The 27,252-nt window shown below is 57.4% G+C and overlaps 10 protein-coding genes across 10 annotated transcripts; 6 read left to right on the forward strand and 4 right to left on the reverse strand.

Moving 5' to 3' along the window:
• Positions 1–39: 39 nt before the first annotated feature.
• On the forward strand, positions 40–714 carry GUITHDRAFT_145968 (hypothetical protein; the record flags this gene model as incomplete). Its single annotated transcript, XM_005823074.1, has 1 exon — positions 40–714. The coding sequence occupies one exon, from the start codon at positions 40–42 to the stop codon at positions 712–714; it is 675 nt and encodes a 224-aa protein (XP_005823131.1).
• Positions 715–765: 51 nt separating this feature from the next.
• Positions 766–2,199, forward strand: GUITHDRAFT_117661 (hypothetical protein; the record flags this gene model as incomplete). The annotated part of the gene is made up of 1 exon (XM_005823075.1): positions 766–2,199. The coding sequence occupies one exon, from the start codon at positions 766–768 to the stop codon at positions 2,197–2,199; it is 1,434 nt and encodes a 477-aa protein (XP_005823132.1).
• A 758-nt stretch (positions 2,200–2,957) lies between these two features.
• Positions 2,958–14,809, reverse strand: GUITHDRAFT_145970 (hypothetical protein; the record flags this gene model as incomplete). The annotated part of the gene is made up of 10 exons (XM_005823076.1): positions 2,958–3,326; positions 3,404–8,602; positions 8,940–9,098; positions 9,446–9,568; positions 9,628–10,614; positions 10,957–12,381; positions 12,470–13,454; positions 13,507–13,652; positions 13,736–14,017; positions 14,135–14,809. 10 exons carry the CDS (start codon positions 14,807–14,809, stop codon positions 2,958–2,960), a joined length of 10,350 nt encoding a protein of 3,449 aa, XP_005823133.1.
• A 672-nt stretch (positions 14,810–15,481) lies between these two features.
• Positions 15,482–15,979, forward strand: GUITHDRAFT_145971 (hypothetical protein; the record flags this gene model as incomplete). Its single annotated transcript, XM_005823077.1, has 1 exon — positions 15,482–15,979. The coding sequence occupies one exon, from the start codon at positions 15,482–15,484 to the stop codon at positions 15,977–15,979; it is 498 nt and encodes a 165-aa protein (XP_005823134.1).
• A 42-nt stretch (positions 15,980–16,021) lies between these two features.
• On the reverse strand, positions 16,022–17,272 carry GUITHDRAFT_117669 (hypothetical protein; the record flags this gene model as incomplete). The annotated part of the gene is made up of 1 exon (XM_005823078.1): positions 16,022–17,272. The coding sequence occupies one exon, from the start codon at positions 17,270–17,272 to the stop codon at positions 16,022–16,024; it is 1,251 nt and encodes a 416-aa protein (XP_005823135.1).
• Positions 17,273–17,619: 347 nt separating this feature from the next.
• On the reverse strand, positions 17,620–22,900 carry GUITHDRAFT_145973 (hypothetical protein; the record flags this gene model as incomplete). Its single annotated transcript, XM_005823079.1, has 6 exons — positions 17,620–19,357; positions 19,414–19,837; positions 20,026–20,063; positions 20,140–20,258; positions 20,359–20,772; positions 21,335–22,900. 6 exons carry the CDS (start codon positions 22,898–22,900, stop codon positions 17,620–17,622), a joined length of 4,299 nt encoding a protein of 1,432 aa, XP_005823136.1.
• Positions 22,901–23,228: 328 nt separating this feature from the next.
• GUITHDRAFT_145974 (hypothetical protein) lies at positions 23,229–24,203 on the forward strand (the record flags this gene model as incomplete). Its single annotated transcript, XM_005823080.1, has 3 exons — positions 23,229–23,774; positions 23,846–23,888; positions 24,025–24,203. The coding sequence occupies 3 exons, from the start codon at positions 23,229–23,231 to the stop codon at positions 24,201–24,203; spliced, it is 768 nt and encodes a 255-aa protein (XP_005823137.1).
• Positions 24,204–24,430: 227 nt separating this feature from the next.
• On the forward strand, positions 24,431–24,820 carry GUITHDRAFT_117676 (hypothetical protein; the record flags this gene model as incomplete). Its single annotated transcript, XM_005823081.1, has 1 exon — positions 24,431–24,820. One exon carries the CDS (start codon positions 24,431–24,433, stop codon positions 24,818–24,820), a length of 390 nt encoding a protein of 129 aa, XP_005823138.1.
• A 730-nt stretch (positions 24,821–25,550) lies between these two features.
• GUITHDRAFT_145976 (hypothetical protein) lies at positions 25,551–26,192 on the reverse strand (the record flags this gene model as incomplete). The annotated part of the gene is made up of 1 exon (XM_005823082.1): positions 25,551–26,192. The coding sequence occupies one exon, from the start codon at positions 26,190–26,192 to the stop codon at positions 25,551–25,553; it is 642 nt and encodes a 213-aa protein (XP_005823139.1).
• Positions 26,193–26,349: 157 nt separating this feature from the next.
• Positions 26,350–27,216, forward strand: GUITHDRAFT_117678 (hypothetical protein; the record flags this gene model as incomplete). Its single annotated transcript, XM_005823083.1, has 1 exon — positions 26,350–27,216. The coding sequence occupies one exon, from the start codon at positions 26,350–26,352 to the stop codon at positions 27,214–27,216; it is 867 nt and encodes a 288-aa protein (XP_005823140.1).
• Positions 27,217–27,252: the final 36 nt, after the last annotated feature.

The following is a 27,252-nucleotide window of genomic DNA, read 5'->3' on the forward strand; positions in this document are numbered from 1 at the left end:
CGGGAAGGCGGGAAGGCACGGGCCGAGGGGCTCGCCGCCATGGACCCATGGGATGATCCCCTGTGTGCCCGTGCGCTGCTGCACCTCTGCTTGTGTGAGAGCTTCGAGTTGTACGGGATGCCGCTGCGGCTGGCGCGAAATTTCGAAGTTGAGTACAACTGCTTCCACCGCGGCAAGCATGAGGGCTGCACCAACGAGCGCTGCGCCAAGAAGAGACTGCTTGGGGACACGCCGTGCCGCACCCTCGCCACGTGGCTTCCGAAGGATCGCGTGGGGATCACCCTGTATGTAGACTCCGGCCTGCGGACCTTTGTCGGCATCCGCGGGAGGGTCATGCTCGCTACGGAGCAGGTCATGCAGGGGAACGTCCTGCCCGCGGAGACGCTGGTTCTGGCGCACTTTGTGCTCGACCGCGTGGAGGGGGGCAGGCTGGAGCCCCGGGTGCTGGTCTTCGACGTCTCTCTCCTCGGCGGGAGGGACATGGAGGGTCTACCACCCTCAGAGCGCTACTCCGCCCTCCTCAGCCTCTTCCGCAACCGGGGCGGCATGACGACGCTGCAGTGGGTCGGGGAGGAGGCTTCCGCGGTAGCGCAGCTGGACGGCCTGAGGAAGAAGCTCCCACATGACGTCGAGTGCGTTGTGAGCGTGGGGTGCGACCCCTGGCTGCTCAGCCGTGTGATGCACGTGAACGTGGGGAAGGGGAGCCTACGATGAAGGGTGCTATTTCAGACTGTAGGCCATTTGCTGAAGAATAAAACCTTGTGAATGGCGTCTCATGCCCTCGACCGCATCAACACAGAAGCACTGCGTGACCCGCGGAAGCTTCGGGTGGTGCAGCCATCCCAGGGCGGGATCCAATTCATCTCCCCCTCCTCCCATAGGGAGAAGACGTCCGTGCTGCGCATGTCCGGGGCGGCGTCGTCGCGGCTGGTACGGAAGAAGGCCGAGGACGACACGCCCGAGGCCATCACCCGCTTCCTGGGCAACAAGGTGACGGGGCAATACATCCAGACGTGCCGCAACATCTCCGTCGACTTCAACCTGACGACGTCGGTGATCCCCTTCCTACTCGCCAACCTGAAGAGCGTGAGCCACGAGGAGGTGCTGGGGACCGTCTTCCGCGAGATGGACCACGAGCCCCCCTTCGTCGACTGGGCCTGGGTCAGGGAGAATATCACCAAGCCCAACACCAACAGCCTGGGAGACACGAGCTGCTGGCTGACGTTCATGCGTCACATCCACTTCAGCGACGAGATCGAGACGGAGACGGAGCGCCTGCTCTGCTTCCACACATTCAAGAGCCTCTTGAGGAGCGTTGGTTTTGTGCATAAGGATGAGATTGGGATCAAAGATATGATCAAGGTGTACCTCCTGCTCAACATCGTGGGGCTCACGGGCCACCACGCCATGGAAAGATACCTATCTGATGTCCTCGAGGGTAACATTCGCACGCGCTGCCTGCAGTTCGCCGCCAAGCTAGGGGACCAGAGATACATGACGGAGGACTACAATGAGGCGGCGGTGAGCGTGCTGAGTTGTATCACCATCTCCCCGACCTTCACGGGCGACATCCAGGTCCACATCGCGACGAAGAAGGAGCTTGACATGCAGATGCGGCAGAAGGAGATCGAAATGTACAAGGGAAGACCACGGCTGTCGGCCTATCTGAAGGACAACCGTACTTCCCGCTGCGATATGGTCTCCGTGCACAACATGCATACCTTTGATATTTGGTTGAACTTCATCAAGTTTCCTAATACTATCAGTCGCAAAACACGGCACATGGTGTACCTCCTGATGAGCACTCCGAGTCTTACCCACTCGGACTGGATCAATCGCTGCCTCACCAAGGAGCTCGCCGCCTCTGTCCTTGCCACTCCGGTCACCAACCCGGAGCTCAACACCATCTGCCATATCATTTCAAGTATCGACTACCGCGCGCAGGCCTTCCGAGAGCTTGCCGAATTCAGAAACGAGTGCCTTAACGGTCTATCACAGAAGAATATGAAGGAGATGACACTATCGAGACTCATGCAACTCTACATATGCGCCTACCAGTGTAAGCACATCTGGAAGGACTGCTGGAGGTTCATCCTCCCGGTGCTGAGCTTCCCGCTAGTGCAATCGGTCGAGGGGTTCGTGAACAAGAACAGCATCAACGAGACGGAGGTGTACAAGGCGCTCATGTACAGTGCCTAGGGTGCGCGGTCTTCTCTTTCCGTTTTGATCCCGAGCCTCTCTACAGCATCATCAATGAATGTGTTGCGTATGTAATAGTATATGTCACTGAATGAGTCCCACATATGCATGGTTTGCCAGGAAAGACGTTCCGTTAAAAACACTTCAAATAGAAGTCGATGTGTGCGTAAAAACGGGTCAATTATATTTCTGATATCGGGAATGATATCATCTGCGTATATTGATAACATGTTTTTCTGCTGGGATGATGAGCAGCTTGAAATTATTTTTGCAGTGAGGACCATCTTTCGCATGATATGCACCGTGCGTTCTATGATATTCATTTGCTCGTTTACTATCTGTGCTTTTGGTGCTGTCGCCATCGAAGGTAAATCACATAAGATCCGTACAAATTGGATCCAAACATCGATAATGTCCAGTGGAATTTCAAGCATAAAAAAACCCGATATTTCCAAATGAGTGAGGTTAGATCGCCGATTCATGACATAATCCAACACCTTATCATAGTCCAAATTATAATCAAGATTCCAAATTCGACCCGGTATATCATCTAAATTCAAACCCATTACATCATGGATGAATCTCCGTAGGTGTAGTGCGATGGGTTGTAGTGTCTGCTCGTTCATATTTGTCCTATTAATACCCTGCATTTGGCGTTCCATATCCCAAATCCTCTCACACAAACTATCAATACTTTTTTGCAATCTCTCTCGCCTCTGCATTTTAAGCGTTCCATACACCTGAACTTTATATAACACTTAGCACGGCCGCATGTGGGCGCTGACCAGGCAGCACTCGAGCGGCACGGCGGACTGGGCGAGGCTGAAGGCGGGGGTGGCACCCCCCGTGGCCCCGGTCTCGAGCTCCTCGGGGAGGGGATCCTTCTTCGCAGCGTCGCTTACCAGGACCGGGAATGCGGGCTCGACGGGCACGGGACTGCGGCTGGGCCAGAGGAGGGAGAGGAGCGAGGTGGGATGGGGGCAGTTTGCCCTGGGCTCATCCCTTTCTCTCAACTGGACCTCGCTCATCTCGTTCGGAAAATCAAGCCGCAGCGGTGCTGCCTCCTGCGGGTTCTTCATATCGGAAGGGAGAAGCTCTTCCTTGCGCGGCGCGATCATCCCTTCTTTCTTTATAGAACACAGTGCTACAAACGAACTAAATATATCATAAACTACCCCGTAGTAAAGCCCACGTTGTCACAGACCATATCTTCCGTCTCCTCGGCGTAGCCCTCCTCGAGCAGGTGCCGGTAGTGCACCTCAAGCAGCATCGTCTCCAGGCTGTCCTCGAACTCGCCGTCTTTGCAGTAAGACATACCCAGGCACACCGACGGCCTCTCCGCGGGCACGTGATACACGTAGACGAGCCCATCCTCATCGTGCGTCGGGAGGAAGATCTTGTCCCGCGGGAGGAGGCTGGCTGGAAGGATCATCCTTTGCAGCTCCCCGACGAGCACGTGGTGCAGGTTGCAGACGTAGAGCCGGGCCGTGAAGGGCTCATCGCGCTCGAGATCGTAGAGTTCCACGGTGTAGGTTCCGTCGTAGTCCAGCATCATCTCCCCGGGCGGGGCGAGGACGACGCCGAAGGAGGCGATGGACTCCCTGCCCTCCAGGCCCTCGTACTTGTCGCGGTATTGTCTCCCAGCGAACACCAGACGGCGGCAGAAGATTCGGGGGTAGGGGTAGGCGCGCAGCCGCATGAGCGCGGTGTGCATGTTCGACAGCGGGATGCGGATGACATCCTCTCTCTCCATGTGGAAGTCCTGGTTCACGTTGAAGAGGTAGATGTCGACCTGCGGTGCTCCGTCGTCTATGATCTTGCAGAGGACGTACTGCCCTTCGGGGGTCACCAGGACGTAGAGGTTGAAGGCGTCGTAATCCAGCGGCATCAAAAACTCCGGGCCCTCGGTGCGGAAGTTGTCGATCATCTGCAGGTAGTCGAAGAAGGGGATGGGGTCGTCGGTGAGCTCCATGCCCTCCCGCATCCGCTTTGCCATGCCGACCATGTTCCCGCATATTGCTGTCTCCTCCTCGAAGAAGGGCGTGATGCTGGAGGCGTTGCCCTTCATCCTTGGCTGCGCGCCATGCCACTCGATGTCGTGGATGCGAGGGAAGAGCCAGCGGTGCGGCGGCAGCGCCTCCTCGTCGGGCAGGCGGAAGCTGATCCACTTGCCGAGGTGGTCGACCTGCAGCACGGGGAGCGCGCCGCGGGGCCAGTACGCCCTGGGCACCTTCCGCGTGATGGCAAACTCCACGGCCTTGCAGGTGGTGTGCTTCTGCTGTAGCTGGTGGAGGATGTTTAGGTTCTCCGTCTGGAACAGGGGGGCGAGCAGCACCAGAGCGATCAGGTTGACCGCCAGCACGCAGGAGGTCCTCCCGACGTAGACGAGGTTGAAGATGTTGGAGTTGCGGTTGCCCTCGTCCCTCAGCGCCGAGTGCAGGCTCATCTTCTTCCATCCCGCGGGCACGAGCTCGGCAGGCACTCCGAGCGCTTGCAGCAGCTCAACGAACTTGAAGCCATCTCTCCCGAAGATGGTGTCCATGCAGGCGCGGTTCAGCCGCTTGGCGCCGAAGAGCATCTGCAGCAGCTCGGGACTCAGCATCTCCCTCCGCAGGCGGAAGCTAGAGAAGGCATTCTGCACCTCCGGCAGCCCTAAGAGCAGGCCCTGGATCGTCTTCCATATGTTCTTCCCCGCCTCTTCCCCCTCCGCGTCCTCCATCTGGCCACTGGCGAAGAATCCCGCGTCCGCGATGAAGTTGGAGCGCCCCTCCGCGCTCGTCCAGTGCTCCCTTATCCCTAGGTAGCTATCCATCAGGCTGTCCACCTCCCTCGGCTTGGTACTGTACAAATCCTTGGTCTGCACCAGAAACTTCATGCGGTGCTGCACCCACACCCTAAGCGCCGTGAGCGCGGCAACCTCCTGCGCCGTCGCCCCGTCGATCCCCTCAATCGAGCCCGCCTCCACAAGGCGGACGAGGAGCGGGAGGGTGTAGCCCGTCGGCAGCTCCAGCTTGCGGATGCAGCAGCGCATCATGACGTACATGAACGAGTCGTAGGTCACGTTGGAGACGTAGGCGGACACCATGCAGTGCAGGGAGAGGTCGGAGAAGATCAGCTCCATGATGCTGTCTCGCACCAGGGCGTCGATGTCAGGCGTCGAGCCTCGCATTGTCTGCGCCAGCAGCTTCCGCAGCACGATGGCCTGGATGTGCATCGGAACGGCTAGAGAGAGCATCAGCCCCTCCTGCTTCCTGACGAAGCGGTCCTCCTCGTTCACATCCGAGCTCAAGAGAGGCTCCAAAATTCTAAAAAGGACGGCATTCACCTCCTTCTGCACCATGCGGGAGACACAATTGTTCTCGTTGCAGTAAAGACGGAACCCGCTCAGCGTGAAGAGCTGTGCGATGGCGGTGCAGGCATGCTGAACCACGATGAGCAGGGCGTTCTGCCTCGACCGGGTCAGGTTCAGGTCCACCGACTCCTTGCCCCTTCCGTCGGCCCGGGCCAGCAGGTGCCCAAGGTCGTGGGCGAGGGAGAAGCGCGCGGAGGTGGTGGACACGGCGGTGACGGCGTCGCTGCCAAGCCTGGCCCGCGTGTGGTTCTCCTGCTCGCTCGTCCTCAGGGGTACGCACGTGTCCTCCGCCGCCGATTCGAAGAATCGAAGACGCGCCGCGAGCGAGAAGACGTCACCCATCTCAGTCTCCTTGCGGTTTGTGGCGATGAGCATGATCCTTGGCTCCTCCATGAGCATGAGCTTCTTGTTGTAGTTCTCCCCCGTCTTCGCCCCGCCGTCCGCGTCCGACTTCTTGGAGCACGCCTCCCTAAGGAACGTCTTGGCCTGGCCCGTGTTCTGGATGAGCGTGTGGCAGTCCTCGCTCACGAAGATCAGCTTCCCATACTCGCAAAGCGGCACCGTGTCCTCGGGGTCCACCCGCTGGTCATTCTTCAGTGCTAGGGTCAGGCCCATGCGCTTCTTCTTCCCGTCCGTGTAGTTTGCCCCGCTCACCACCATGTCTGGGCTCCGTGTCTTGGCGAGGAGGAAGGGCGAGGATAGCATCTGCTCGAAGCACACCTGCGTGAAGTTGAAACCCGCGCTGTCGCGCTTGCTTCCCGCCACGCCAAGGAATCGCGTCCGGCCCTTGTCCTGGATCACCAGCTCGCTCTGGCACGCCGCGTCGACCAGCATGATTGTCGTCGCCCACGCGGGTTCCTTGGGCAGCGTGTAGGAGATTGTGTTCGTCAGCAGGATGTAGAGGAGGTTCAGGTTGCTGTTCTTAAGCCGGAAGACGCGATTGATCAGCTGTATGGTGCGCTGGAGGATCACAAGCGGCGTCTCCCACATACAGACGGAGGGGATGGCGCCCGCCTGCAGGATCTCGGTCAGCTGCGCCTCGAGCAGCTTTAGCACGCCGTCCTTCCCTGCGTCCTCCGCTAGCACCTTCAGCGCCCGCACCAGTCCGGCCTGCACGGGGGACTCGGAGACCGACGCCTGCTCGCTGATCCGATGGATTATCAGGTTCGCCGTCGAGACCACCGAGGTATACTCCCTGCTCTTCAGCGCGATGTCGAGCATAACGGAGAACATGCGATTTGTGCTGTGGTGCTTCCCGATAGTCCGCAGGTAGGCGTCCTTGACCTCCATCCCGGGCTCATCGCGCTGCTCCTCCACGTTGGAGATCATGTAGAAGGCCCACCTCGCCTCCGGGGAGCGCAGGCTCTCCAGGTGATTGGCCGAGCAGCGCAGGTTCTGCATCTCCTCCCGGAAGGCGTTCGAAGCCGCCAGCCTCGGGTCGCAGATCACACGGAAGAGCGTCGCGAAGATGCAGTTGCGCGTCACGTCGCTGGGGGACAGGCCGTCCCTTAGCCAGTCCTCCCCCAGGTTCAGCGAGAAGGAGAACGTCGCAGGGGGGAGCGGGGCGCACACCACCTCCCCCCTCACCCCATCCTCGTTGCGCATGACGTACACACCACGGAAGAGCCCATCCACCTCCGCCACGATCTTGATCTGCTTCATCTTGGTGGTGGCCTTGCACTGGTTCATCTTCTGTTCGATGATCCCGACGTAGCGCTGCACATCCTTGTGGACGCAGCCGAGGACGACCCTGCCGAAGCCATCGGTGGCCACCGGCACGTCACTGCTGATGATCTCGAGCTCCAGGCCCACCGACCAGTTGTAGAGCATCATGCAAAGGAAGGAAGGAGCCGTAATCCAGTGCATCATCGTCTTGATATCACTATCCGAGAGCATGTTCCCCTTGTTCAGGCACTTGACCATGCCGTCCAGGATCGACCACACCGACTTGCGCACCCGCGGCCCCAGAGAGTTCATCGACTCGATGAAGGCACTGTACGGATCCACCCCGCTCATGCTCCGGAGCAGCACCGATTGCGCTACAAAGATCTTCTCCACGTCGGAACTGTCCCGGCATCTCACCATCCGCATCTCCACAGAGGCGTCCAGGATCCCCTTGCTGATCACGAAATTCTGGTTGTTCTCCAGGAAGTTATCCACCACCAGCGTATAGTTCAGCGTGCTGGTGTTGTACGAGGCCGACAGCATATCCTTCATGTCGTCGGGGGAGAAGTTGTCGTCCTTCTCCATCTCTGCCAGCCGTTCGACATTCGACGCCTGTATGATCTCCTTGAGCTGGTAGTGGAGGCCCTCGATCTCCGAGCGGTTGAGCTTCACGCGCACCGAGTCCGCCTTGCTGCTCGCGTTGTCCCCCCGGTACTTCATAAGCGTCGTGTTGGTCTGCACCGTGAAGTTGGTAAGGCAGTGGCTCTTCCCGCCCTCGCTGATGTTGTGCGCCACACGGATCACGTCCAGGAGCCCGGGGTGCAGGTCCACCCCCTCCGTAATCACGGTGAACATCATGCTCGGCCCATCCGTCTCGAAGTGAAGCTGGTGAAATCGGTTCAGCTTGTCGTAGCACGCGAGGGGCTTTGCACAGCTTCCACCGATGGTGAAATCAGAGGTGAACTTGTTCCCCCACAGGCAGCTCCCAAACTCGTTGTTCTGAAGACGGGATATATCCTCGATCACGCTCAGGAACTCGATCCTGTCCCACTGGAACGGTGGGATGTCGAAGAAGCACTCCTCCACCGTCTCTTGAGTGAAGCCCTTCGGTAGCTGGTTTTCGTTGCAGACAAACTGATTCGTCTGGATGTGCAGGGCGCTGAGCTTGCTGACCTGGATTTCCCTCTCCTCTTCAACCGTGAGCTCGGGCACCTTCGTCGAATGCACCCCGTCGTCCAGGTCTGCCTTTCTCTTCGTCCCCCTGTTGCTGCTCAAAATTTTGTGATTGGGTCTCACTGGGATCGGGGCCATGGAAGCCAACCTCAGTGCCGCGCTGCTTATACTCACCCCAGTGCTCGAAGCGGCATCGTCTTCGGGAACCGAGCTCTGCGACAGCAGGGCAGCATCCCCCATGCCCTCGCGTGGCGCTGCGACGGCTAACATGCCCGGATTACCGATTCGGGCGGGAAATAGGCACCGACGGGCCGTAAGCTCAAATCCAAAAAAAAGTATAAAAAAACGTTATGGGTCGCAACTATTTTTTTTGTAGCCGGATTGGAAGGTCGATCGCATCCGGAGTATTTACCCTCCCACGCCAATATACAAAGGAAAAAAAGAGCACGAGGAAATGCACCTCACGCACACAGACAACCAGCAGAGGGTGGACCTTTGGAGGGGCGGGAGGGTGACGGACATTGAGATCTTCCTCGCAGCCAAGCCCTACCTGAACCGGAGGCTCGCGATTCACTATGGCGACGGGCAGTATGTGAGAGTTTTCGACGAGCCCGAGCTGAGCATAGTGAGCCGCATGCTCGCGGCCTACTACAACTTCGAGAGCGACCGGGTCGAAGATCCGCTTTCCGACCCCTTCTACAAATCGAGCCTGTGGAACACATGCGTCTTTGCTCAGGAGCCTGATGGCTCTATCATGCCAGTCGATGGCTCTAGGAAGAAGAACAGACAAGAGGAGGATGACCCAGGTGAGTCACAGGGGTGTATTTATTCCGAATGCGACGAACACACATCGAAATAATGGAGACGAGTATGGAGGCAGAGAGAGAGAGCGCGACAGACCTGGTGAGGGGAAAATTACACGATATCATGCTCCCCGCAGCCCCGCTCAAGACGACGCAGCTGCGCGAGAAGCTCATGGACCTCAACACAGACACCTCCAAGCGCGAGAAGCTCATGGACCTCAACACAGACACCTCCAAGATATGCCTAGAGTACCTCGATTCTTGCCAGAACGTCCGCATGATCGATCTCATGACCATATGCCACATCCTGAATAGGGAGCAGCTCTACATCCTCGAGGACGAAGAGTCCATCGTCGAGGAAGACTTCCTGCGGTCGCTGGAGAGCATCGTGTCCATCGCAGACTGACCAGATAAGCGCCCCTAAACGCTGAACACCGCCGACTGGGCGATCAGGATGATGGCCAGTGCTGCCTTGGAAGTCGTACTCAGGAGGTTGTAGACGTACTCCCGCAGGTAACCGTCGATCTTTGTCTCCTCCTTCTGGATGAAGTGGAAGTAGATCTGCGCCGCGGCGAAGGTGAAGAAAAGAACCAACTCGATAATATAGATAAGAATTGGATAGACTGTGTAGCTGCTGAGGTTTTTGTCATTGAGACAGTCGAAGATCCTCATGTAGTCTCCAAAGAGGTTGTTCCCGATGTAGAACCATATCATCACAAATAAGTACATCCCAAATAAGAAAGCCAATCCTTTCATGTAGTTCGTTATCTTCTTGAGGTCCTTTGGCTCCACACCCGGCATGCCCCATGCAGCATTCATCTCGACCCCGATCGTCCTGTAAGCCGGACTGACCACCGACCCCTTCTGCCACGGCATGTTGAAACGCACGGGGACGATGACCGCGCTCGTGCGGTCGGAGCCCCACGCTCCCCTGAAAGCCATCTCACTCCTCTCCATGTTACTATATTCTCCAGTATCGACCTTCTCATCCGGAACGCTTTGTGCCTCCCTGAAGAGACACTCCTTCGATGCCACGTAGTCCGCCGCCTCGACGACGTACCCCAGGAAGCACATCACCGACTGCGCCAGGGACACAAAGATCAGCACCCACACGTCCGTCGTCCCCGTGTAGAGGCAGATCACGACGATCATCGAGGAGGACGAGAGCGCGTACTCGATCCAGCGGTCGTAGCGGGGCAGGCCCTTCCGAAGCGGGTCAATGAATGCACCCATCATTATCGCCCTGTCGAGGTGTGCCAAGATTGTGACGACGACGAAGAAGAGGATAAAGAAGCTGACGGGGAAGAAGGATGTCTCCACCACCCTGGGTTGGTACATCCAGGGGTTGGAAGAGCCCCACCGCACCTCGTAAGGAGGCGGAGTATTGACACCACAGCGGTCTAAATCAGGATGGCTCCCCGCCTGCGGCACCGTGATCAGGCTGGCATTCCACAGGAGCGGCACCGTGCGCGTCGTCGGGGGTGTGCGGATTCGATTCATCGCCAGAAGGACGATGAAAGCGATTAGAAGGAGTCCATGAATGAACGCATTGAACAGATTGCGGTTTCTGGAGTACCGCAACCTATCCTCTTCTTTTACCCCTGCGCCCTCGAAAGCAAAGATCATCTTCAAATCATTCCCCAACCCCATGTGGTCACCTGCGATCCCTTCCTTCCCCACACTTACCCAAGCCCGCGTTTTATATGAAGTGAGTAACTCACAATACCCTCCTCAGTCAATCTTGAGCCCCGCGCTGAAGTCCACCGTTGGGAGCACCGCGTTAATCGGCTGGGAGAAGGCGAAATGCTGGTTGCCGCTCTGGTGCCCCTGCTGCTCCAGTCGTCTCCTCCGGAAGTCGTCGAACTCCGACCCAGTAGGGTCGTAGTTGAAGACCGAGCCCACCATCATGATGAACTGGAGGGTAAGCACACTGCTGAGGAAGTAGAGGTGAGGGTACGTGTTGACGTGGCCGGAAACCCCCGGAGCGAAGAGCCTCTCCCTGTGGCCGAGCGCCGCGTCCTGGTCCCTGAACAAGAAGAGCAGCAGCGCGGTCATCTGGAGGGCGAGGTTCATTAGGATGTAAATCGGCACTGTCATCGGGTATTTCGTCAGCGGGAAGTGCTGGTACCCATAGTCACCCAGGGCCTGAAGCAAGAAGCAGACCACCAGGGACCCGTTCATGATCCCGAACACGAGATAGAATTGGTTCCAGATCCCATAGCGGTCACCCGTTTCGGCCATCCAGGGCGTTGACCTCACGTCACACACCACCGTGCCGTGATTGGCCGCCATCTGCAGCAGCAGTGTCATCGCCGTGAGGTGGAAAGTGAAGCTCGTGTGGACGAAGACGCGGTTGCCCCTCGCCCTCATGGTCGTCGCGGCGGAGAGGAAAAAGTAGAGCAGCACGATGATGGTCAGCAGCACCGTCCAGAGTACAAAATAAAGGTCCTGCCACGGAAACATGACCGGGAACAGCAGCTTGGCCAGCTGCTCGTTCACCGAGAGCGTATCTCTCGCCCCTATGACCAGAGAGCCGTAGAAGATCCATATGACGGTCACCGCCAACACCGCCGTCAGCGCCCCGTTGACGACGGACTGGAAGCGGTGGTCTGTGATCTTCATCTTGTTTTCGACGAATGTGGCCAGCACCATGCCTACCACCATCAGCGCCGTGGCCAACGCGACCGAGCCCAGCGCCCAGAACGTCAGCGTGGGCACCGAGCCCGTGGGGTTGCTGGTGAAGCCACCCAGGGCAGTAAAGGTGGCATATGTGAAGAGCACCAAGACAGAGATCTCCACCACCCATACAAAGATCCGAGAGGGGGCGAAGGTGCGGTTGACCTTGTCCAGCGCCTCATCTAGTTTCATCTCCTCTTTCTCCATACCCAGCTCGTCATCCATGGAAGGATCATTGATGGGGGCATTCATGGGAGCATTCAAAGGAGTGTTCAAAGGAGTATTCATGGAGGTCATAAGAACCCTGTCCCGAGGGCGCCGGATCCTTGGAAACAGCGCACCGAGGTTGGACTTCATGGGATCTTCGGACAGGGTCGTTTCCGGCTGGGGCGGGGTGTTCCGTTTTCGGGTGTACTGTAAGGGAATGCGTAGCACGCCAGGTGACGTCGGGTGCGACCTTCGGCGGAGGACCAGTTTCCCGGGCACCACCTCCTCGCGCGGGAGCCCACCACCCTGCATTTCATGTCTACACTTACTTTACTAATTTTAATAGGCACACACCCACGTTAGCAACACACAAGTTACACAAATCAAATTATACACAGGACTTGACACACTCCTTGACTGTCTCCATCGCCCGGAACGCATACTGTTCGCACTCGAGCGTCCAATGCAGGCGGCTCTTGAAGGACACACGGACGCACAGGATGCCCCTCCGCGTCAGGGTGCAGTTGAATGTACTGCAGTTGTCGACCCACTTGCGCGGGAGGTCGGGGAACATGCCGGGCATGTCCTGCACGCTGAAGATGATGACGTTGTAGTGCTGCTCGGTGCGGCACATGAACCGGACGCAGTCGGGCCATCGCATGTTGAACAGGCGCTGCAGCATGCCCATCTCCGAAGTGTCCACATACCGGCCGACGTGGCAGTTGGCCCCGATCATGTTGACGGTGATGACGGGCTCCGAGCACAGCTCCTCCACCAGCGAAGACTGCAGCGTCGCAACGACATCCCGGGTGCTCCTGAACCCCCTGAAGAGCACGCTGGGCATCCCATCCTGATGCTGCAGGTTGCCGCTCAGGTGGTAGAGGTTGGACATGCGCCCGAAGCAGTTGACGTACACATCCAGGCACGCCCTGTACTCCGGCTTGAAGACGTCCTTCGTCTTGATGTTCGTGCTGCAGGAAACACCCCGAAGGTCCATCTTCCCACTCATGTTGTGGACGCGGAAGGATGACTCCTCCTGGTGGAAGTACTGGCTCGTCATGAGATCGTAGAAAGGGCCCCAGGCGACCAGGGCCTGCGGAACATCCCCGTTGCTGAACCCACCGGTCATATCGATGTCCAGGCCCACCGTGTAGCCATCCTTACCCTCGGAGCCCTGCACCGTCGCCTGCAACTGCAGGCCGCCCACCTCCACGCGGAAGGCCGTCGCGTCACCCCTGGCCCACACCCTCCTGTAGATCCTCATCGTCCCCCCCATGTTGAAGACGAGGACGTATTGCGCGTTCTTGCCCTGCGCATCCACCTTCCGCTCACTGTGGCTGGTCTTCAGGCGCTTCCGAAAACATGACCTCGCGGACAACCTTGTCATATCGGAGGCAAGATCCAAGGAAGCACCGAGACGCACAGTTCCACCTCGCATCCTCCACCGTCACAAGGGCACCGGTCGGGTTGAAGAGGGAGAAGTGGACCGGCTCGGAAACCAGCACCTCCACCACGCTCAGCTCACCGCGTGGCGCCAGGACGATGCGATGCAGCCCCACCCAGCGGAGGATCTGCCCCTGCAATTCCATAGGGGCGCAACGCGCGTTACCCCTCCCTGCACGCCGCCCCTCCCAGCACCCCTCCCCTACTTTTTTTTTACCAAACCAAACCCGACCAAAAAAAAAAGCGCGGGAAAGCGGGCCCGTGAAGGGTTCCTTGGCGCCCAACCCATGGGGGGATGCGGTCTTTTGTGATCTTCCTTTGCATGTGCCTTCTGTGTGCTCCATCCAGAAGCTGCCACGTCCTGGTCAAGGGCATATCGACGGTCCTGCGCGAGAACATCGTCTACAGCAAGCGTGAAATGCGCCAGTGTCTGAACCATATCATCCACTGCCCGCACTGGCACCGCAACTGCAAGGAGAACGCACACCACCAGAGGGTGCTGCTGCAGCCAGAGAGCATCGACTTCCTCGTGAAATCGGGATTGTATGCAGAGCTCATGGAGCTGGGTATCCGGGGAGGGCATCCTTCCCCGAATTGTGACAAGCCCCTTTCACACTGCAGGCCTCCCCAGGGCCCGTCCCCCGCCTAGGGTCCAGGCGGGCATCGCCAGGCGGTTGGCGTGGAGGTTCTGACCTATGTGTAACGACGCGTTCGTGGTCTTCTTGTCTTCCGCCTTCACGTCGGTCTTGGGAGAATGGCTGGGAGAATGATTGCCCAGAAGGAATACCATCAGCACCCCAGACACCGATATCACCAGCAGGACCTGGAACACGACGAGCTCCACCTCCCGCATGTTCTGCCGCGTCACGAACCTCCTGCTCACCGGGTCGTACACCACCTGCACGTCGTTGTAGAAGTCGGCGTCGTGCAGCGTCTGCGAGTGGAAGTTCCCCATGACTGCCAGGAGTACCAGCCTCACCAACTCCCCGTCATGGAAGAGACTCGCGTTGCGGATGTCCTCCAAACTGCCCAACGAGGAGAAGTTCCCGGAAATCGACAGCAGCTCCCCGTACACCGCGGAGAGCACCACCGGGTCGACGGAGCTCTGCACCGTGCTCCCGTCCCGCACCACGAAGATCCTCTGCACCTCCGACACCACCACGGGGGACAGAGTGCCGAAGAAGAACGACGGGGTTGCCTGCGATGCAGCACCGGAGTCGACAGAGAGGCAGAGCAAAAGCAGAATAAAGAAACCTTGCATCCACACCAAACAAAATACATCAAGTTGCATCCTATTTGGCTTAAATGCGGGCTGCCATATAAGATGTTATTATGGGCGTGAGGTAAAGGAAGATGGACCCACCTACTGCAGAACCAGTCTATCCACCCCAACAACTAATGATTCACAACCATCACATTTACCATCACACGGTTGACCAGTCTCATGAAAACAGCAATGTTCTCCTTCAATCCATCTTATGTTGTCTCTTCTTTGGCTGTCCATGGAATTTGCTCCTTTGCCAAGCGGAACCCACCAGGAGACGTACAATCTCGGTGCATCAAACTCACTATAATCAATACCCGCACAATCAATAAAAAAAGAGTATATCCACCTACATCGTTGTCCCATTCCTTGCCCACCCCATCCCTCACCCTCCCTCCAACACGTCTTCGCAGCCTAGGCCAGAGAGGCGGGGCCCAGTGAACCCCATCCTGCGCCACCTGCTCACCGAAGCCTCCGGGATCAAGAGCGCCAGGGTCGAGGAGCACGTCAGGCTCGTCCAGGAGCGCAAGCGACAGGAACTCCGCGACTACGTCATCGTCTGCATCCAGAGGCTCGACCCCCAGAGGCCCTCCCTCCTCCCGCCTCCCGACCACCACTCCAACGTGCACGCCATCATGGAGGAGACGCTCCGGAGGTGGAAGGATTAATAGAGAATAAGACAAGAAGACACCACAGGAAATGCTCGCCTTCGACATCGAGACCATGGGCCTCAGCATGCACCACCACGAAATCACTGTCGCCGCCGTCTACGACCCAACCAAGGGCATCCGCCACTGCTACAACTTCTACAGGCACCGCCACGACCGCACCAGGTGGCAGCGCGAGGTGGACGATTTCCTACGCACCCTCGACGAGGCCCGCACCCTCTGCACCTTCAACGGCATCCGTTTCGACATCCCCTTCATCCAGACACAGTTCAAGGTCGACCCGGAGAGGGTGGGCCGCTGGGTGCTCAAGACCGTCGACCTCTTCCACCGCTGGAAGCTCCTCCGCGACCACACCTTCTCCCTCGACAAGCTCCTCATCGCCAACGGCCTCCCCGTCAAGACGTCCAAGGGCTGCTTCGCCATCGATATGGCCAGGCAGCAGCGCTGGGACGAGCTCGAGGACTACTGCATGAACGACACCGTCCTCACCCACCTCGTCTCGTCCAAGGAGAGGCTCGTCATACCCTGAAGTTATTAAAATTCGAACTTTATTCTCGTGTACGTACAAGCTCTACTTGGAGTACTTCTTGGAAAGCATAACCTTGTGCTGATAGTCGAACTCAGAGATCCAGTAATTGAACATCACCCGCTCAATTGCCTCTCCGGTGTTGTTCTTCTTGAACTCCTCTGTGTACACCTCCGACCCGTCGGCCCTGCGCTTGATCCCCGGATTGGACGGTTGCCAGCCAAGAGCCCTGAAGTCCACAAAATGTTGGTCCTTCTCGCTGAGCAGGACAAGCGACTCTAGCTTCTTGATCCTCTTATCCTGCAACTTCGAATCATCGGGAGTTGGGGTAGGAGCACGAATGATGTCGAGGAAATTTTGCATAACAAGACCATGAAACTTCATAGGCTTCAGCATATCTCTCCAAAGCATCTTGAAGGTCTTGTGTACAAACTTGTCATCGAGCGACACATTGCACAGGATACGGAAGAAATGGCACCACGTCTTTGCCTCGTTCGTGCTCTTGTAGAGAGCTTTCAGCCCTTTGTCCTCATGGGTCAGCTCTTTGTTCTTCATCCTGACGACAGATGCCAGGAACATGGAAACACCAACCTTGACGTAGCAATTCTCGTAGCAGGGAACATCTGGCTTCTCCTCGTTCGATCGAAGGATGTCCAACATACCCAGGATAACATCCCTGGCAAGCTTATTGCGCAGCTCCTTGCACTTCGCGACCTGCTCATCCGGCGGGGCATCGTTGACCTTGGAGACATATATCCAGGCTATCTCGGTCATCTCATTCAGATTCTTATACTTGGCCACGGTCACTTTGTTCACAGCGTCATCGTCGGTAGGATCAACATTCGTATTGTCACGGATTGAGATCATGTACTTGCGGTATGAAAGCTTGCAATCCGTCTTGATCTGCTCAAACTTTTCCCAGCACATCTTCCCAAGCTTGTCAAAGTCGATGTCATACTCTGGTTCATATTCCACGTCCTGCCATTGCTGGAATATCGGCGACTGACCCTGCTGACCCTCTGCGGAGTAACCGTCCTCTGGAGTTGGTGTCTCTTCATCTTCTTCCAACACTTGCGTCTCCTTATCGTCTTCCTCCTCCAGAATCTGCGTCTCGTTATCCAAATCCTCCATCTTCTCACTGACGGGAGAAGGACTTGGAGTCGGGGTCGGTGGTATGATGTAGCACTGCTTCTTCATTTCATAGGGTATCTTATCGACGTAATCCCTAGGATCAAATCTCTGAAGCTCGATCTTGTAATCGTACAACGAAAGGTCTAGCAAGATATTGATAAACATTTCGATGCGTGACCCGACCGCTATACCAGGCTTTAAATACACTCTCTGTCTATTTAAAAAAAAAACAGAAAAAAACCAACAGAAAAAAAAATAATGCCCACCCTCCCGGACACCCTCCGCGCAGCCACCCTCCTGGCCTCCTTCGGCCTCTTCGTCGTGCTCCCGCTCTACACCCCGCTGGGGATCGCCCCCGCCATCGCCGGGGCCCTGCGCAACCAGGTGGGTCTCGACGCCTCCCAGTCCGGCCTCTACCGCAACGTCTACATCTCCACCGCGGGCCTCTTCGTCCTCTCCCTCTACGTCACCGGGTGCAAGTTCATAAACCCTTCATTGGAAACAAAAGATAATTAGATAGCAAAGGTCAGCGAGCTCGACATCCCGCTGTACACGTCCGCGAACGTCGTCGCGTGGATAGGAACAGGGTTGAGATAAGCAGGGAAATTCAGGTTGTGATTCGCTGCGTTTCCACAGAAGAATTTCTGCGGCTGGTTAAAGGTGCAGTGCGTCTTGTTCAGGCCCAGCAACACGTCGATGAACACGACGAGGGAGCCTGCGATGATCGCGAAGGCGAAGATTATGGCGTTGAAGTACACGACCCACCTGTAATTGGTGGTCGTGAAGTAATTACAGAGAAGGATGGATGCCACGAATGGAAAGTTCAACAAATAAGCGAACCATGTCAAAAACTTCGTGGACTCCGCGGGGTTGAGCAGAATGATGTCGTAGACAATCTGGTTGATCCACAGCAACAGAAACACGGCAAACACCAAGATCGTATCCATGCTGTAATTGATGGTGAGATTAGGTAGGTCTGGATCTTCCTGCATTAAACCAGGATTTTCATCTGATTCCTTTCCATCATCCACCAGGATCGCCCTGGGATTGCCATCCTGATAGGCATCCGGTGCAGTCAAACCAAACTGTGTCCGCATGAATCCAAACCTCGCGTTCTGTTTTGCGGCCATGTCCATCTCCTTCTGCACCTTGTTGTGCGTACGGATGGGATTAATCCTGCGGTAGTTCAGGAGCATCAGCCCCATGATGAGCAGCACCGATCGCACAAAGGCCGCCTGGAACGACCACTCCACGGCGTTGTTCACTGCGATGGCGTAGAGACTCAGGATCAAGGTGGGAAAGAGGAAGATTTGCGAGCTCAGGATCACGTTGATCACTCTGTAGTTCTCGTATGATTCATTGCTTTGCATATTCTTCCCAGGTGGAAGAAAACTATTTGTCATCCGGATGCATGCAATAAGATTGATACCTTCGAACATGGCAACGTCCCCCTTCACTTGGTCCTTGCTGCATCTCCTCATAGTAATAATCTGCTGCACAATCGTGGCAGCGATGAGCACCAGCGCAAAGATGACGTTGTTGCGGGGGATGACCGCGTTGTCGACCTGGAAGATCGCGGAGAAGAGCACCACAATGAGGATTAAAATGTGCCAGAAGGAATAGATCCAGATCTTGAACATTCCAAAGTATTGCAACAACCAGAAAATCTTGTTTGCCTCAGTGTAACCCGAACAGTCCCAGAGGAGCAACAGCCAGCTCGCGTACATGAAGAGCACCACCATGACCATGAAGAAGGGATTCCAGGCCGCGGAGAAGGTGATGCTCACGGGGTTGTTGCGGTACAGCGCCACCTGCTTCGAGCGCTCGATGTTGCACAACCTGTGTTGCCTTTCACGTTCAGTCATAGAGAGACCAGCAGCGTATCCCGCATCCTGGCACAGGTAGTAGGTGTAGTTCCTGCGGTCCGCGAAGGTGGGTTCGTCGAAGCTCAGAGGCAGGGGAGCCATCGGCATGTACGACATCCCGCCCGGGGTGGTGGTCTGCAGCACCGAAGTCTCCCCGAAGAGGGTCACGTGCTGGCTGCCGATGGCACGGCCGTACACATTGCTGTACAGCGACTTGAAGATGGGGAAGCTGATCTTGCCCTCATTCTCACCGTAGACTTGGATGTGCCGAATGTAAGCACCGAAGAACAGTATGGAACAACAGAACGCCAGCAAGAATAGAGACATGAACAAGCCGCGCTCGGTCTGGGCCATGATGCACCGGCTGCCCTTTCCTACACATGCCCTGCCCTCGCCATTTATATGGTGGAGCGCCCGAAAAATTTCCACGGTGCTAGCTACGTAGCCTTACCCGCACAGCGCAGGAGGTCAACATTCAGGAGGTCCAGGTCCAGAAGCCCCGCGCCCATCCCCCCGAATCCACCCGTGCAAATGCCCGGCACCAGCAAACGGGACGCCACCGCCACGCTCGAGGTGACGATGAAGAGCACCACAAAGAAGGCCAGCAGGAGGCTGTCCCGCTCCGGCACGGAGAACACCACCGAGAAGCTCGTCGACGAGTGCGGGTTGTGGGTGCAGATCACGTCCACGTCGGGGAAGCGGTCCTTCACCCGGTCGTGCATCTCCCCGTTCCACTCCTCGTAGTCCGTCAGCATGCAGGTCGTCCCGCTCACCACCATGCATCTCCCCCCGTGCGCCTCCGTGTTGCACACCTCCCTGACGTGGGTGCAGATGCGGTCGATCTTGCGCGCCCCCTCCATGTTTTCTATAAAACCCTTCTAGCTCGACAACGGGGAGGGAAGAAATATGGGCAACTACAACTCCAGCCATGACCACATCAACGACAACCCAGACAACCCCATCCAGGACACTGCGGGGTGGAGAAACTCCGCGGGTGCCGTGGCTGCAACCACCGCAATAGAAAATGCAAACCACATCGCCATGGACCGCAACCTCCGCCAGCACGCGATCCGCCAGGCGGTGTATAGGGCCTTATACAAGGTGAGGTTCGAGCAGGTCACCCCACAGGAGGCTTTCTGGATCTACAAGTGGGTGAAGGCCCTGAACCTGGAATTGCAAGTCACGGAAGGCATCGCGGGCGCTTCCACTCTCTTGAGCTTATCGATCGTCATGAAACCCAACTTCGACGCCCTCTCGCGGCGCAACGAGGCGCTCAGCGTCGACTTCTGGAAGCAGTTCATCCAAACGGCCGTGAGGGATGCCAATATGATCCCGGAAAACTTCTTTCGAAATGCAAACACCATGGAGGAAAATGCAATGAACAACCTCCGGAGCTTCAAGCGGCTTATCAACATCCTCGAGCAGAACATCCACACCCTCACCCCCGTGGCGTGGAACTCGCTCTCCGACGCCCTGCAGATCACCCGGCAGGTGTTCGTCGAGCGCGGGGTGGACCTTAACGATTTCATCACGCGCAACGAGGACCAATCGACGGCAACCCCGAAATTCACCGAGAGAGAGCTGCTCACCTTCCTCTCCCGCCACCCAATCCTCCGCGAGAGCCTCTCCAAGGCCGCGGGCTCCATCCTCCAGTCCACCCTCAACCTCCGTGACGGGGCCTACTCCGGCATTCGCAAGCTCAACGCCAACGACGCTAGGATGATCGGCTACATCCTCTACCTCAAGAGCGAGGTCCGGAAGCTTGCAGACGAGATCAAGAACGTACTGACCGATGCACTCCTGAACCCGCACAAGTACGTCGAGTATTTCCTCGATGTCACCGATGCCGTGAGGGCGGACGCGTTCGACGAGTTCCTCGTATCGGACAGCAGGGCGGCGACCCGTAGAAGAGAAGCAGATAGGCCTGTCGCAGGAAGACGAGGAGGAGGAGGGGGCGGGGGAGGAGGAGGTGGTGGGGGAGGAGGAGGTGGTGGGGGAGGAGGAGGTGGTGGGGGAGGAGGAGGAGGCGGAGGAGGCGGAGGAGGAGGAGGAGGACGACGAGATGCTGCAGACGCAGCTCGAGTTGTGGGAAGAAGAGAGGCAGAGGCTAGTTCTATGCCACTGACATCCAACCTCGATGGCGCACAGGACGACCCACCCCAGCGCGTCCCCACCACCGGGGGCTCGAACCCCCGCAAGTACATACGGATCAACGGGGAGATGGTTGCACTCGATTCATTCAGGCAAGAATAAAGAGTAGTATCAGTTAAGAAATATAGGGAAGGACCGAGAAGTGCATGCAGTCCGAGCCGCTGCGCCCCACCATGGACAGGATACAGATGTCATGGACGTTCCCGCGTACCTCCGGGCGGTTGCGCTCGGTGCAGAGCCACACGGCGCGCAGGGTGTGCTCGAAGGGCGCGAGCTCGGGGTCCGCCCGGCACGCCGCCACGATGTAGCAGAGCCGCGCCACAGCCTCGCGGAGGTTACTGGCAGTGCCACCCCTTTCCATCCCTGACACGCCCATATCCGCCGCCACCCTCGCCGCGGGGAGCAGGCGCATCCCGCCCACCGCGTAGAGCGCGTAGACCGCCCCGTTCCGGAGGAAGGAGATGAACTGGGCGGAGTCACCCTTGCAGGCCTCCGCCACGCCTCCCAGCATCCCCATCGCCTTGGCGGCAGGGAGGATCTGCGCCTGGATGGGATTCCCGTCACTCCCATAATCAAATTGGAACTCTATGTCGATGCCGTCCGCCCTCCCGTAACCGCCCTCCGTCGCCGCCGCGGTGTACCCAGGGGCGTTGAGCAGGCGGATGCCGGCAGGCGCTCCCGCCGCCGCGTTCGCCGCGAGCAGGCAGTCCTGGATCTCCTCGTCGGTCATACCCAGCCGCATCAGGCCGCGCGTGTCCTCCTCCTTGATGCCGAGCTCGCGGAACACCGCGGGGGAGTTGCTCGAGCCGTGCGCGGAGAAGAGGTAGCGCTTGCTCTCGGTCCCGTCCCAATACCGCACGCCGCACGCCGCCGCGACCGCCTCGAAGGGCGAGCCCTTACGGATGGGCTGCGTGGTGATCAGCCCCATGTCCGAGATGCGCCTCCGCGCCTCCTTCCGGTCCGTGAAAGTGCAGGGGATGTCCGTGAAACTCCCTTGAAGCTCGAACATGGAGTGCGACACCGCCTTGGCCAGCGACCTGAAGCCGGTGACATAAGGGTCCCGCTTCACCACGGGCTCCAGGATGACAGAGAAGAGCCCGTGAGACACCAGCAGCGACCGCTTCATCTCTCCTCTCCCCAGCTCCGCGATGAAGCCCGGGGCCCTGTTGACGCTGCAGGAACGGAAGAGCACCGTCTCACCCCCCGCAGCGTGCAGCGTCGAAGCGCCGTGCTCCTGCAGGCTCCCGGCGATGCTCACGGCGTCCCCCTTCCGGTACCGCACCTCCACCGTATCACCCGCCGACCTCGAGGTGGCCGCGCCCTCCACGCGCAGGAAGCTCTCGGAGCCGTGCGTCCGCTTGGTCAGGAAGTCCTGCACCTCCGCATCCGAGGAGCAGCGCATGGAGGACCAGCGAGGCACGTTGCGCTCCAAAAAGTCCCGCACCGACGGGCAGCGCAGCGCGGAGGCGCCGGCGGGGGAGGCGAAGTGGAAGGCCTGCACCACGTTGGGATTGTTCACGCTGGCGTACACGCAGGACTGGATGCCGAACTTGTCACCCTCCTTACCCCCACCCTGGAACGCCAGCAGCACCCCGTCGGGCTTGACGGAGGCCTTCATCCCGCGCTTCTTCGGGTCCGCCACACCCCCCGTGCACAGACCCCCCAGGAAGTGCACATCTCTCCCCTCCAGCTTGTCCGCGCGGAGGATCTCGCGCAGGCGTGCGCGGACGTAGTCGTTGCGAAGCCAGTGCTTGCGGACCTCCGCGTTGGGTGGCATGTCGGTCCTGGCTGGCTTCGAAGCCAGTGACGATGCGGTCGAAGGCACCCTTCTTGGATCGTCCCTGCGCTGGCCCTGCATGAACCTCACCTTCCTCGTATCCCTTCTCGTAGTATCCATCCTTGTAGCATCCATTCTTGTAGTGTTCCTCCTATCACCCGCAATCGACACCATTCACCCCACACGACGGTCCCGCCCGGGATGCAAAGACCCGTCTTTTATACACACCCTCGATTCATCACAGGCATGCATCTACCAAACAAAACACGAGCAACATATATGAACCATTGCAGGGTAGAAGTACAAGGAAGACAGCATTGTCAGTAGCATGCATTGGGCCAAGCACACCTGCGCCCTGATACCAGCATTCATGGTCCTCTTCTGGATCTTCATGTTTGCCTTCTCCAGGGCCTTCATGCTCTACTCGGAGTACCAGGCAGAGATCGCCAGGCTCAACGACGACGCATGGCTCCGGGTCAAGTGCAAGGACCCGGAGTTCTTCCACAACATCAAGCAGCACACCGACCTCTGCCTCAAGGTAGAGCAGAACGCCAGGAAGTCCTGCCTCCTCGTCGCCCTCAACACCGTCGCCTCCACCACCTACCTCTGCGGCTACAGGAGCTGCGCCGACTACCTCACCGACGCCGTCCTCTGGGTGATGGGCTTCGGCCTCCCCGCCGTACTCCTCATCTCCGTATGCCTACTCCTCTTCCCCACGGTGCTCTACCCCGTCTACTCCTCGTACCTCAACCGTATGGCCGACCGCAGAGTCATGGCCCTCTACAACGCACCCTACGGGATGGAGCACTACTCCGCCTCCCACCCCAGGCTCGTCTACCCCGTCATACAGGACATGGAGGATGCGAAGAAGTTGGTGTGACAAAGTTGATATTCTCTCGTTGTACGTAGATCAATATATGTCATATTAAAAATAATGCTTTACAGGAGCTACGCCGACTGATGATTCACACTGATGTGATTCACACTGGTCAGTTGGTAGGATGACTGGAGGGGTGGTGGGTTCATCTTCTTCGCCATCAAACTTTGGCTTACCCAGGTTTTTCGTATCTTTGGAACGCGTGATAAACTTGACCTCTGTGATAACGACCTGCTTGGGCATGTAGGGTTTCTTCAGCTCCCTGGAACAGATATCCGAGAGCTTGACCTCCATGATGTTGCGGAGGTTCTTCCTGATATCCTCCTTGAGGTTCACCTGCGCATCGAGAAGAGAGAGGATCTGCAGGCACTCTTTCACCTCAGAGAGGCACGACTCCTGAGGTTCGTCTACGCTTCCCGAGGCTGAAGAATCACCAAACATCTGTTGGTGACGCACCCATGCCTGCAAGCGCTCAGTTGTCATCTTCTCAGTTCGATCCATCGTGGCGAATAGTCAGACAGACCCACATCAGGGGTTTTATACGCTTCGTTTTTTTTACTCCCTGTTTTTTTCATTTTTTATTTAAAAAAAAATTCCCGCCTTTTTTTAGGAGTCAATAAAAAGACCGCTGCGAAGTTCACCCTCCACTGCCCATGCAATCCCAGGCAGCCGTCATGGAGACGCTGATGAAGAAAGACATCCAGCTGCAGAAGATGCAGCACGCCATCGACTGGTACAACGGGTACAAGCAGCACCGCGAGAAGGTCGACCGCGTGGTGTGCGCCAACCTCTCATCCTCAGACCGGTTGAACCCTACCCTGCTCACCAAGGTCGAGAGCGAGCTTTTCTCACCCGACAAGCGTTACCAAGAGTACAAGCCACCGGAGGACCTTCTCCCGCGGCTTGCTTTCTCGGACGTCGTCTCTCTCGACACCGCGGAGCTAGCCCTCCGCATCACCAGGATCGAGGAGGAGATCGATGCATGCAAGAAGCAACCAGCCTATCGCGCCATGATGCAAGAGCTGAATGATGCCTTGAAGTAGAGTTCTAATAAAAAAAAAGAAAGTATTTGTGGCTCTAAGCTTGTCGGTATGCCAGCACATCTCACCTCCAATAACACCCCCAACCATGTCGGAAGAAGAATGCGATGTCGTGTTTGCAATCAACGAGAGTGAGGAGCAGATCGCAAGGAACATCGTCCGTCTGATCCAACACGAGAGACAGACGCAGCCTTCTCCCTCCATGGCAGAAGACACCATGGAGCAGGGACCGGGAGGGACAACTACCGGTGATTCATCGGTGTGAGAGGGGTAGGGTACTTAACGGTACTAAATTGAGTAAATTTATAATACTTATATAGCCGGTCTCCCAGGAAAGGCCCCCCCCCTTGGCCAGAATCTGGAAACCGTTAAACCGTTAAACCGTTAAACCGTTAAAACCTTCAACCACAGTCCGGCGATTCTTGTCCTTTGATCATTTTAAATAAGGTTCGCCGGACATATATATATATACATATATTACATACATAGATACATACATATACATAGTATGTATATACATACATACATATACATACATATACATACATACTATATACTATATACATACTATACGTATACTGTCCGGCGAACCTTCTTTAAAGGTTTTAAAGACCGTTAACCTTTAACGGTTTAACGGTTTAACGGTTTTCAGATTCTGGCCAGAGGGGGGGCCTTTCCCTGGGGACCCAGGTCGGGGTATGAGGGCGATGATATTTTTTTATTTTTTTTTTACTCAAACAGCGCATCGACAGATGTCGGCGACGGTGATGCGCCAGAGGTCCTCGGTGCGGCGCAGGATCTCCGTGTGGATGTCGGGGGAGACCATCTGCATGTACCAGGGGAGGTCCTGGTGGATGACGGTGATGTTGGCGGTGGGGGACGCTCCCGAGACCACGGGGGTAACGACGGAGACGGTGATAGAGGAGACAACGGGTAGGTTGGATATGACGGCGTTCTCGTTCATGACAAACCTGTCCGATGAAGTACAGTCGAGCAGGTCTTGGTCCTTGTGCTGGAAGGCCTGGATGTTGCCCACGAAGGGCTTCAGGAAGGCGGGTGGCGTGACGGGCACATGGTAGTCCACGCTGCGGCTGAAGACGACGTGGGTGTCACAGGTATTGGAGAGGTCGGAGATGGGGATGTTCCTCCACTTTCCCAGGCTGATGCCCTGCACGCCGGAGTCCCAGCGGCTGAGCCTCTTCTTGATGGCGTCGTCGCTCATGTAGAGGACGTACTGCAGGGGCTTGTTGACATTGCAGTGGCAGGACGGGAAGGCAAGCGAGGAGGTGAAGGTAGAGAGCGATGATATCGGTAAGGGCAGAAAGAGTAAGACGGTAGCCAACAGCAGGAACGCTTCGGCGGCGGCCTGATTCATGGCAGGGGTTTTCTGTTTTCTGGAAACACGCGGTCGTTTGCTCGTTTTATACCCAAGCGGGTATTAGGGGTGGGATGCGTGGGGGGGCAGGGAAATGGCGGGTCAAGACGAAGCGATGGACGCTCGGCTTCTGGAGACTTATATCCCGGCTTTCTTCATGATCATGAAGACCATTGCCGTGCTGGGCTTCATCCCCTTCGCAGGCTGGCTGGGCATGTCAAACGAGCACGTCTTCAATCTCATTGGGACGCTCCTGTTTGTGGACCGCGTGCTGTTCAACGTGGAGGTGCAGGGTGGGATCGATTCCAACATGTCCGTGGCTTGCGTCTTGCTGTGCTTCGTGATCAACACGGAGAGGGTATGGACAGCCTATGTCGACACGGCCCTGGATATTGTCCTAAATGTGACTTGGTGCCTGCTGGCGCTGTTCCTGCTGGTGAAGGATGAGCTGCCCTTGGGCCACCACTGGATGATGTCCCTGCTCCCGAGCCCGGATATAATCATCGGGGCGGGGATGTTCTATGTCCACACCCTGCTTCCGCTGTCCTCCGCCTCCGTGCTCGAGCTCTCCATACGCGCCATCGTCTTCCAGTGCCTCTCCGTCAGCTGGTTCTACACCTTCCGGATGCGGGTCAGGGACCCCCTTGACACCCCCTTCACGCTTTGTATAAGTAGGTTCTTCCCCGTGATGTTCGTGGGCCCCATCGTCGCGTGCGTCTTCGCCGGGATGGTGTGGGTGTGCATCATGGTCAAGTTCTACCGGCAGCAGGGCGAGTTCCGGGCGTATTTTGTGCAGGTGGACAGGCATCGGAAGGCCCCCACACCGGATCCCATCGAGACCCCCATCTTGTACACCCAGAGGAGGCAGAGGAACCAAGCCTCCCATTCCACTGTTTATATTCCTGGCTCTCCCATGCCTGTCCCTTACGAGAGCGCAGAGGACGCGGAGGGCGACGAGGACACCATGCTGCTCAGGGAGATGCTGCAGAGGGGCAGGGAGGGGATCGAGTCCGGGATGGTTTGAGGGGATCGAGTCCGGGATGGTTTGATGCGCTGTATT

Source organism: Guillardia theta (assembly GCF_000315625.1).
Source record: "Guillardia theta CCMP2712 unplaced genomic scaffold GUITHscaffold_114, whole genome shotgun sequence".
NCBI lineage: Eukaryota > Cryptophyceae > Pyrenomonadales > Geminigeraceae > Guillardia > Guillardia theta.